The 11,910-nt window shown below is 41.7% G+C and overlaps 1 protein-coding gene across 2 annotated transcripts in view; it reads right to left on the bottom strand.

Moving 5' to 3' along the window:
• Positions 1-11,910, bottom strand: part of ADTRP (androgen-dependent TFPI-regulating protein) — an 85,188-nt gene that overhangs the window by 43,645 nt on the left and 29,633 nt on the right. For both annotated transcript variants that reach the window (XM_015567809.1, XM_006769727.2), the window contains 2 exons: positions 9,394-9,528; positions 7,824-7,925 (listed from right to left, as the gene is read on the bottom strand). In XM_015567809.1, the coding sequence (XP_015423295.1) occupies positions 7,824-7,925; positions 9,394-9,528 (237 nt within the window). The remainder of the gene's footprint in view (positions 1-7,823; positions 7,926-9,393; positions 9,529-11,910) is intronic.

Genomic DNA, 11,910 nt, shown 5'->3' with positions numbered 1-11,910 from the left:
CTGGATTCCCAGCCCTGCCCTGAGGGGCCAGCTTGTCTCAGTGTCCCGGTAATCGCTGCAAGCACCTCTGAGGGAAAGCCGCCCTCAAGTTCGCTCGCTGCCAGACAATCCAGTTTCTCCGCGTATGATTCCTGGGTCCCCAGAGACTTCCCGGAACTGGACTTCAGACGGGGGAGCTTGTGACTCCCTCCAGATTCAAAAAGACAGCCGCGTCCTCAGGTGCCAGACGCTTTCCGCGCGCGAGCCCCCTACCTCTGCACTTTACTTCCGCAGCTCCTCTGGCTCTCAGTGTGCTTTTCTTCTTCTAGTTGGACAGCCGCGTCCTCAGGTGCCAGACGCTTTCCGTGCGCGAGCCCCCTACTTCTGCACTTTACTTCCGCAGCTCCTCTGGCTCTCCGTGTGCTTTTCTTTCCTTCTAGTTGTAGAATTTACACTCAGCCAGCCTTCCTGTAGTTCTGGATGATGTCCATTTTGTGTTTTTGATGTATTATTCAATTGTTGTGGGAGGCAGCAATTTCCCAGTGTTTATCTATGCCGCCATCTTAGTTTCTCCTCCTGATGTTTTATCGTCTCATTTTAAGCCATAAGGTTATGTTCATTTGTTACCATAGCAAAGGAAACTAATACATACAGCATTAAGGCTCTATCTCTCTCCACCACTTCACAAACTGCTCTCATACCAGAGAGTTAAATATTGCTAAATCCAATGGAAAATTTTAACTTAAGTCATTTTACAGTGTCATCTTACTTGACCTCTCAACAGCTTTTGACATAAAATACTTCCTCTTTCTTGAAACACTTTTATACCTGACTTCCAGGAGGCTACACTACACTGGGTTTCCTCCTAAGTCATTGGCACCTTTTTCCCAACTGCCTTTGTTGAATTTCCCTGCTTTTCCTCCTGAGCACTGAAAGTTCTAAGGCTTAGTCCTGGGATATAGTTTCTAAGCACTCTTACTCCCTAGGTGATCTTATTTTACTTTAAAAACAATCTTTGTGATGAAGACAACCAAATTTATGTCACCTGCCCAGAACTCTCCCCTAGGCTTATAGGTCCAACTACATATTCTGCATCTAGATTTTGTTGTCTAATAGGCATCTCAGAAATAATTTCATCAGCTACATTCCTTTTACCTCTCCTAGCATCTCTGTCCATACCACTTCCCTGTGTCTCAAGCTAAAAATCGTATCTCATCAACTCTACTGCCATGCCCCTAACCCAAGTCATCATTTTCTACTGTACTTTTAAACTCCTCCTAACTGGTCTTCACTCCTCCCTTCCCCATCATACCTCCATTGTGTCCATTCTTAGTGTGCATCTTCTACACAACAGTGAATGTGATGCTCTTAAAATCCTAGCAAGATGAATAAGTAAAATGCAAATAGATGGATGATAGATAGATAGATGATTGATAGAGAGATAGATAGATAGATAGATAGATAGACAAACAGAGAGCTAGATACAGAGGTAAGTGCTGGGAAAGAAAGAGGGATTTACATAACCCTAAGCACTATTATATATATATTGTATTGTGAAGAAACAGGTAAGGCCTGCTCTTCAGTCTTTATATAGTTTATATAGTTTAAACATTGAAAGTGCTTCCTCAGCAGGCAAGGCCTCCCTGAAAAGATCCCCTCTGCAACGTACTCAGAATAAAATCATAACTCCTTGTAAATCATGTGAGGCATAATCCCAACCCTGGCTGCAGTTCTATCATTTGCCTCTTTATTCAGCCTGAACCAGCCACACTGTCCTTTTTTGCTGTTTCCTAAAGATGGTGGTGGTTCCTCCCGGAGTCTTTGTCCTTGCTGTTCTGTCTACCTGAGCCATTCTGCCAGAACTTCCTGTGGTGCCTCCCTCACATTACCCAAATTTCTGTTTAAATATCAGTTCAGCATAGAGGGATTCCCTGACCACTCTGATTGCCCTGTACCCGATTAAACCTGTGCACGTGTGTGCATTGTATTATTTATTTATTGTTTACATGTTTATTGTTGTCTTCCCCACTAGGATGTATGTGTTCTCCATAGGGACAGATTTGTGGGGGGTGTCTTGCTTATTTCTGCATCCTCAGCTCCTAGAAAACAGTTTGGCTCATAGTAAGCACTCTATAAGTAAGATTATATAGGTGTGTGTATATGTATGTATACAATAAGCAGACTCCCTATCGTGAGGTAAAAATATTAACACTGGTGTCAATAAAGGTGTGGCTTACAAAGATATTTATGTAGGATTTTATTTTGGGCCAACTAACTGTATAAGATCTGCATGGTTTCATTAAGTTTGGACCAAGCTTCACATGTCCTTTAAAGGATCTTACTTACCATCCTATGAGTTACATGGGCTGGGCATTTATCAGCAGAACATACTCTGGCTCATGTCTTACCAGATCCCTCTTTCTTTTTAGACATGGACTTACAGGGACTAATAGAGGGTTTTGTTTTTAACCATACAAATGTCATCCTGAATATTCTTCAGAACACAGCCTCTGCTTTAAGCAAGTTAAAAAGCTGAGTGTTGCCCTAGCCGGTTTGGCTCACTGGATAGAGCATAGGCCTGGGGACTGAAGAGTCCCGAGTTCGATTCCAGTCAAGGGCATGTACCTTGGTTGCAGGCACATTCCCAGTAGGGGATGTGCAGGAGGCAGCTTGATCGATGCCTCTCTCTCATCAATGTTCCTAATTCTCTATCTCTCTCCCTTCCTTTCTGTAAAAAATCAATAAAATATATTAAAAAAGAAAGCTGAGTGTTTGTGGGGAATATATATATATATATATATGTATATATGTATGTATATATATATATATATATGATTAGATATACAATATCTATAATTTAAGCTTTTTGAGGTTAGAAACCATATTTCATATTTCTCTTATCACCCCCATAGAAATGAAAACAGCACTAAGCATATAATAATGACTTTGAAAAATGAGTATTCTTAATTTTGTCTTTTTGATAAGAACTCAGCGTTAGAAATCATCTGGGGTCCTTCTTTTCAAGTATATGCTTGGTTATGACAGGAGATCTTAACCTGAGGCCCATAAATGGAATTTTGTAGGTCCATGAACCTTCTAAAATACTATACAAAATTTTATGGGTATTTGTGTTTTCTTTGGGAAACGGTCCATAGACTTCCTTAGGTTCACAAAGGGGTCTATTCTCTGAAGGTTGAAAACAACTGAGCTATCCAGACATATATCGATTGCGGGTCTCTGCCCAGAGGAAGGGCTGGGTGAATAACCAGGAAGGTGTGCAGGAGGGCTCTATAATGTTGGTGGACAAAGGGTGGCCATTTGGTGCTGAAATGCCTGCAGTCAATCTTCTTTACTCACCAGGACTCACCTATCTCAACGTAGCAGCCCAACAATTTTACATGAAGGTGGGAGAGAGAAATCTGAAATTATGTCTGAATGTAATGATAGATAACATGTGGCATGCTATGAGGGGGGGATAAACTGGAAGGTTAGAGTTTCACTCCCTTGACATTTTGAGTCCTGGAGAGGGCTCAGAGGTCTTTCAGTTCCTTCAGTCATGACCCACATAATATTTTTTTAAGTGATAAATGACAACACATTAAGTAACAAAGTAGCTGTATTTGGGATGCTTTACACAGCCATAGGAAGGCCGACTCTTAAGAGCAGATTGTTTGTGAATGAAGTCTTTTACTTCTAAAATTCTGATCATGGTTTAAGAGTTTTACATGATAATAACACATTTATGCAGTCCTTGATAGTTTACAAAGTATTGTGTTAGTGTATGTAGCTAGATATTAATAAGAAAGGAAGCAAAAGAAATCAAACAATATTGTTACACCAGGAAACTACAGCTTCACACACTCCAGAGGATCACAGTATTGCCCCATGAGGTTTAACACCCCTCTCTTCCCTCCTCTGGTACTGGATTAGGGAGGGGTTACAGGGGGAGGTAAGCGCATACACAGTAGAAGTCAAAATGGCACAGGGGGCGGTGCTTGACCATAGAGGCCTGTCAATCTAGCCTGAGGAAAGGAGAGATTGGTTGGGAGGTGGACCCATTCATTAGAAGTCATCAAAAGCTTGGGAAGTTGATTGGCTATTTTGAAAAAGTGCCTGATCCTTCCCAAGCCTGAGATGATAAAATCCCAGGGAACAAAGAAGAGCTCTCTCTCACCCCCTAACCCATGCTCACCCCTTGAACTAGCGTCTCCTCTCTCTATAGCCACATGGCCTTAGCAGCTGTGCAGCCAGGGAGGAGCCTGTGTACAGCACAGCCGTGGATCATAAATGGGAACGCTGGCTAAGCTAGCTGGATAGAGAGAAAGGCTGGACTGGACGAGCTTTAACATGGCACAGGAACTCTGGCCAATAGCAGTATTTCTGGCACTGGGAGTCCACGGCAGGACAGATGGAGAAGGGACATTGGGAACCAGGAGACAGCCTTCTATTTTCACCCAAATACGTCTTCCCACCAGACCTCATCCTCCCCTGTGGGCCTCCAAACATGCCTCTTCTTGTGATACCCCATAGACCCCGCTTCCACAGCAACACTTACACCACGTTCTCAAAACTGTGTACTATTTTCAAACGTAGAGGAGGCTCTGAGTGGGTTCCCTGATCTATCGCCCCCCTCTTTGGGGGAAACTTGAGCAATTTAGATTGATTTCCTGAGAAATATGTGCCCCAGCTCCCTTCAGGTTATCTGATGGTTTCCTCAGCTGCTGAGTCCTCTTCCTGCTATTTAAAGCTGCCTGCTCTCATTTTAGCTTTAGTAGTCATTTGATAAGTCCTGAGGAGCTAATGTTTTCCTGGCAAACCTGGTGGGATATTTTTCCTTCTTTCATGAAGACTGGAGAACTGTTAGCAGTAAAATCATCAGGTTGATGTACTTTAAATAAGGCAGCTAGTTCAAATGGGAGTTCTTAGGGCACCAGTGAATGGCAGACTGTCCATGATTGGTGCAAATATTTCACTGATGTTACTATTTGGTTTAAATACAAGACAAAGGTAGAAAAATGTCCATTAGAGATTATAGTCAGCTTTGAATGATCCTACTGCAGTGACAAGTCTCCAGTGAGCTAAAAAGCTTGCACTGGGAGGATTCCAAAGACTTGATAAATCATGGAAGTTTTAGAACTTCACTGTGCCAAAGGAGAGAGTGGTATTTGTTAATTTGACAAATATTACTCATAAAATGCAGGGCATCATCACAAATGGCAATAGGGAAAATATCTCCAAGCTAAGGACAAAATCGAAAACGTAACTGCTGTGAAATGAAGGAACCTTTCAGGAAAGTTTGACGCCGGCTATGTGTGCCAGTAATTCTTACATTGTGGAGGAGAAAGAAAAAGGAGCAGTACAGGAAGCAATTTCCCACATACTGTGTAGGCAACTAGTTCCAAATGTCTGGCCTGACTGCCCATCATCATTCTGGCAGCCACAGTGGTAGCTTCTAGGTATTCATTCCTTTGGGTTGTCATGGAAGGACACTGTTAAAAAGTAGGCAGTGTTAACAAGTGACCAGGTAACAGCCATTTCCATATGTGTTTATACTAGTACTTAAGAAGTTAGCAGAAAGCATTCCTTGACACAATAGGCCAGGAGGACTTAATGATGAGGACAGAAAATGTCCAGAATAGGAGACACATGTGGAGAGAGGGATGAGGTGCAGTCACGAGGACACTGGACTTGAAGCAGACACCAAAAGGAAGCATGGACGTTTGATGCCCACATTAGCGATACCCAAAGCTGGTTTTGCGGACGCCAACCTTTTCCCCTAGAAATGCTCTGCTGGGAGTTCCTCCATTTAAATGAACAGAATCACAGAGTCTGTGTCCGATGGAAGACAGGTGGCCACCTCCTCTTTTCTCTTTATCACCATTGTCCCACCTCCTTTGTCCCTAGCCCCCTCTCTCTGAGATATTCAGGTTACTTCATTGACTAAAGGACTAGGAACACAGAAACCCCAGGTTGTGAAGACATAAAGACAGTTTAGGAAATCTGCTGTACAGTGTCCTCTTTGCTCTTGGATGTGATGTACATTGTACAGCCATCTAAAAATCCACATGGCTGTTTAGCAAGGTCACAGAAGCTGGGTGTCACCAAAGCAAGTATTTGAAAGAAACCCAACCTTACTTCCACTGGAAAATGAACGTAAAGAGCTGGGAAGCTTGGAACAGTTGCAGGAAAACACTACATGAGCTCACCAAGCCTGGAAAAGGTGTGATATATGTGGTTGGCCCCAAATAAAAGACACTTTCAAGAGTCTGCTTTTTTTTTTTGGGTTTAGCAACATCTAGCTCAGTCAGTTATCCCAAATCACTTCATTTTTGTAAATCAAGTTTGGTCTTATTAGCATACAGATGGGGATTCCGGATTTTTTAAGTGAGAATTCTCACTTTGCTGTGTTAAACAAGCAATCTTTTCTTGCCTGGTGAATTATGAAACCAGATCAAACCTCACTTCTGCCATCACTGCAGCAAAAGATAAGGGGGACCAGAATTAGCCTTGGATTTAAATCCTAATGTCGCCACCTACCAGCTCTGTGGCTCCGGGCAAATCACTTAACTTCCCTGAGCTTTTTTCCCTAATTTGTAAAAATCAGGATTATAGTTGTTATCAAAAGAAGATTGCATGAATTAAATGAACTCATATTTGAGGAACATGCTTCGTAAAGTACCATGAAAAAGCAGGAATATTCCCTACAGAGGTGTCTCAGATTAACATTAATGGGAATTAGTAAGGTGGTCAGACAAAAAGAAGGTGGTAGGAGAGGGTCCCTGAGAAGTGAGATTTCTTTAATATATAGTTTTGGTCCTAAACTCTAAATTAGTTTAGAACTTGGATATCTTAGTCAGTAATCAGTACCTCCTTGAACACATGTTTAAAACTGAAACTACATTTTTACTGAGGAATGAGGTATGTGGAAGGGCAGAGTCAGTGGACTGAGCTGCTTTTCTGGATTGGTAACCATGTGAGTGTTAGGACAATGGAAGGGTGTAGGTCAAAGAAAGTCTGTGATCTTGAGGCACGTTGATAATGCCAGTCCCTTGTGATTTTCGCTGGTTTTTAAATGTCATTTGCTTCACAGACTCTGAAACCTCATTCGGAACTCCTAACTAATGTGAAATACATTTGTGTGAAACAGCTAAGCTAGACGTTGAACAATTTCTTCATGCCAGTGACTCAGGCCCGTCCTTCAACCAAGACCTGGACAGCCTCACTCCCACTCCGCTTGTCCAGGTCACTGTTACGGTGTTCAGACACTACTATCCTGAATATCTCAGAGTAAGTCAGGTTTACTATTTAGCCCTTTAAAAATAAGTGCATGAATAAAAAAACAAACAGGAACGTATTCATAGAAACATGTAAATAATAATTTCACTTGCGATGAATAGTCCTGATCGGGTGTTAGCTAAGAAGCTGCTGTTGAGCTCTGAGATAGTCTTTGGATGTCTGGGTGGGTTTTCTTAAGCTTGCTTACTTCCATTCCTGGACCAGAATTTTCATTACATGTTACTTATTGAAGTCACTTCTCTCTCAGGACGGCAGCCATCCAGAAGTTGCCTGCCCTTATGGTTGCGTGTCTTTTCAATGACTTCATATGTAACTTGGCAGAGTCTTTCCTGGACACCCCTCTGCTCTCAATGACTGCAATCACAGTCCCAGTTTTTGTTCATGTTATATCCTCAATGAGCTCTTTAAATAAATAGTGACAGGACAGAGAGGGAGGAGAGAACAGGATGTTGGAGATTGAGGGAAAGTTCAGAAACAAACAAGGCACTTTGGAGTTCAATCCAGAGGCTGTTGCCTTTTTATATTCACTAAATTTTCCCCTCACTCACCATTGCATGATTGAGCCACACTGGAAAGATACCATCTAGGGCCTTAGGGTAAACGAGTTCTCGGTCATAGAGAAAGAGTAGCCAGAACGACAAAAATACAAACTGGAAAATAAAACACAAAAAAAGAATTAGGTTTGTTTTCAATCAGAGCTTTTTAAAAAAACATAGCAAAATAAAAGTAGATACCAGTTTTAAAGACATTATAAAAATGTAAAATGAAAATAATTCCATATCGTAGAATTGTAATATCAATTCTCTGGGGAGTCTGGAGAGTTAGGGATCAATTATTTGTCACTGTGGCAGGCAGAGAGGATAAAGATAAACAGGATTTGCAGACTATTAAGTCATTTCATTTTAACCAATGACCTCTCTTCTTTAAGCTCACCAGGAGTGCTGAGAGCCACCACATGGAGTGCCTTGAGTCTTACACTTTCCTTGCCCACCCCCTTAATAGACATGGCAAGGGGAAGTAGGAAGGGGAGGGGGGAGTAGTGACAAACTCCCAAGCTAGTTAACTGAGAGCTGGATCTCTCCATTGCTCAGAGGTTTAAGTTCATCCCCATTCTCTCATAGCCCTTGACTGTCTGTGCTCTATATCAAAGTCAATGAAAAAATGGGGGTGGGGGAGAAACTATTAATTTTCCAACTTTCTTATCTTCTTAAATTCCAAAGTTTCAATTTCTAAGCCTTAAAAAATGAGTAACTTCCATTGTTAAATAAAACTTGGCCTTTAGATTTATGGGGGTGAAGGAGGAGGTGTCCTGAAAAGTGAAGCTGGAATACCAGGACTTGCTCTGTAATCTGAGAACTCAGAGTTTGGGGAGCTTCATTTTGCATTTAAGTTTGAAGTCTCAATACTTCAGGAAGCAGGACAATGACAAGTGGAAGGAGGTAGTCATGTCTAATTATAGGTCCTGCTGGGCAGCTGGCTGGCTTGATCTGTTTGTTTCCATTCTAACTAATGAATGAAAACATAAGCAGTGTCATAGAACTGTGGACAGTGTCAGCAAACAAGCTGACTCTCCCTTGCATTAGTCTTGCTTCTTTCCAATGTCCATTCACAAAAAAATGAATGAGGCACCCATTTTGTGCCCCACACCAGGTATTTCAGACAGATTGTCTCTCACTTCAATTGCCGTTTTCGTGTGCCAACTTTGAAATTTCCCATATCTCTTTAGTATGGTTTCTACTTGTAGAAGTAACACGTGCTAATTGCAGCAAGTGAAACAAGATGTATAAAAGGGAAAATGAGTTATCTTTCTCCCTAGCACTCTTCATTCCCATCACTCTGCTGGAACCAAGGTTATCTCAGTTGTATTTTGATTAAGAAAGGCCCTTTAAATTTCCCTATTAGAACAACAATAAGGATCTTGCATCAAACATTCACAAAGACACAAAAGCTAATGAGAATTCTGTCAGTATTGTGCTCCTGATGCAGATCTCAGGACATTTATGCAAATGCAGCTGCTCCGGTCTAAAATAATGGACTCGAAACAGCCTTGCCACCCAAGAGACGCGTTCGTCCATATGCACATGTGTATTACATTGCATATACATCTTTGGAACTCACTGTGGATACAGGAAAAGCCAGTGTGGTGAAAAGCAGGTCTCTGAAGGCAGTTATGAACTTAATGTCTTTTTTCCCTTTCATTCTCTTCAGCACATCTTCCAGGAAAGCGACCCCATAGAAAATGGCCTGCAAGAGCTAAATTCATTACAACAAATGAGGGCGTTTTCATTTGCTTTAATTAATACATTATTCACAGACGTAAAGCTCCATCCCTCTGGGAGCAATGTGGATTTGAGAAGGAAGGGTGATGTTGGCTGTTTTGGTTGAAAGCCAATTCAAGAGCTGTTCTTCCAGCTCGCTGGGCCCTGACCTTGCTCGATAAAACTGATGGAGTAAAATTGTTTAGGGGATAATAATGTGTACAGTATTTAGTGTAATGGACTTGAGCAAAAATGGAAACAAACAAACAAAAAGAGTCAGCTTAAAAGGAGAATGCAATGAGCTAGATACCTTGGCTACACAGAGGTGGAAAAAAATAAACAACACAAGGGCAGAGAGCCAGATACAATGGTGGACATGTTCTTCCTAGGAAGAAAAATTAAGAAAAATGCCTAGTGCTGCAATCTAATTAGAGAAGCCAGAATCGGGGTCAAGAGCACCATAAAGGAGCTCTTTTCTCTCTTGGAGGAAACACATAAAATGCATCTAGCTTATTTGAGGGAGAAGACAGTATTCTTCCTTCATTAAAAGGTGGTACCTGAGCCCTGACCTGTGTTTCCCAATGGTTAGAGCATTGTCCTGCACATCGGAGGGTCACAGGTTTGATTCCCGGTCAAACATGTACCTGCATTGTAGTTTCGATCCCCGGCCCCAACCAGAGCTCATGCAGGAGGCAACCGATTGATGTGTCTCTCTCACACCGATGTTTCGATGTTTCTCTTTCTCTCTCTTTCTCTCTCTCTCCTTCTTCCTCCCCCCCCCCTTCCACTCACTCTAAAATCAATGGAAAAAAATGTCCTTAGGTGAGGATTAACAAAAAAAAAGAGGGGTGGGGTTAGTGCCTGAAGGCCTTAAAGAGAAAATCTGTCTGAGAAAGTGATTTAAATCTACAGAGATACAGCAAGCCAAGGGCTCTGGTCAGTCACTAACTCCTGTGAAATCCTTAATGTCAGTTAAAAGAGAAGAGGGCCTTTTCGAAGGAAGATCACATAAAGGCAAACTTTGCCCACTCTTAATTTTTTGTACCAACCTGTGACTTCTCATACAGAGTTGGGGTTGTTTTTGAATTATGCTTGCATCGGAATCCATTGTATTCCTTAAAAACTCTGGATTGGTATGAAAGGGTCAGGACTCTGCTCTGAAAGTGTGCATTAGGCAAGTTCTGGAACCTGGGAACTTGATGGATCAAGTGGGCTGTTGGGGAATGACCTCTGGGTCTGAACTCTAGGAAAGTTCTAGCAGGGTTGACCTCCTGACAGAACTTAGGCTGAAGGTGTGGGTGGGAGAGGATCCAGAGGTGAATTACGTCAGGGTTACTCTCAGGTAAGTCTATATAAGCTAAAGTTCTAGAACCACTGGATCAGTCATAAATGTATCACTTAAAATCCTAGTGACTACTCAAAGCTATAATAGCTGGTTTTTAATGATGTCTTATTATATACCAGGTACTGATCTAGGCTTTTAATTTCTAATTAACAACCTTATGAGGTAAGTCCTATTATTATTCCCTCTCTTAACCCATTTTACAAATGAGGAAACTAAGGAAAAGAGAGATGAACAAAGTTCCCTAAAGTCTCATAGCTGATAAGTGTCAAGGCCAGGATTTGAGACCCAGAGTCTAGTACTTGAGCTAGACTTTTTTTAAAAAAAGTATCAGATTTCTAAGAACAGTTCAGATAAAGAACTCAGGTCAGAAGAAAGCCAATTATCCATAGGTGAGAGAATTAAAAATGACTTCAAAAATACTGCCCAGCTGGCATGGTTCAGTGGTTGAGCATCGATTTATGCACCAGGAGGTCACAGTTTGATTCCCAGTCAAGGCATATACCTGAGGTTGCAGGTTCCATCCCCAGTGTGGGGCATGTATGAGGCAGCCAATTATTGATTCTCTCTCATCATTGATGTTTCTCTCTCTCCCTCTCCTTTCCTCTCTGAAATCAATAAATATATATTTAAAAAAATACTGATACCTGATTTTTTCTGACCCAGAGATTCTAATTTAATGGGTCTGGGGGGTGTAGCCTAGGCTTCAGAATTTAAAAAAATAAAATTATCCCAAGTGATTCTATTCAGGGCAGCTAAGATTGAGAACCACTTGCCTAGAGGAGCTTCCACTTTGAAAATCAGACCTGGTCTTCTCAGGAGAGGTGGAGTTGTAGAGATGTAGGGAGTTAAACCCTATTGGTGAGATGAGATTGCTAGAGAGAGGGAGGAGAAGAGAGAAGAAAAGGGAGAAATGGGAAGTGAATGCAAGGAAATGCCATCATCTAAGGGACAGAGGGGCCAGCAAAACACTAAAGAATGATCACATGGTGGAAAACCAGGAATGTACCAGAAACTCATGGTCCCAGAAGGAGA

The sequence above is a fragment of the Myotis davidii genome, unplaced genomic scaffold (assembly GCF_000327345.1).
Source record: "Myotis davidii unplaced genomic scaffold, ASM32734v1 scaffold62, whole genome shotgun sequence".
Lineage (NCBI taxonomy): Eukaryota > Metazoa > Chordata > Mammalia > Chiroptera > Vespertilionidae > Myotis > Myotis davidii.
Note: the sequence above shows the minus strand (reverse complement) of the source record. Positions and strands in the feature narration are given on the sequence as shown.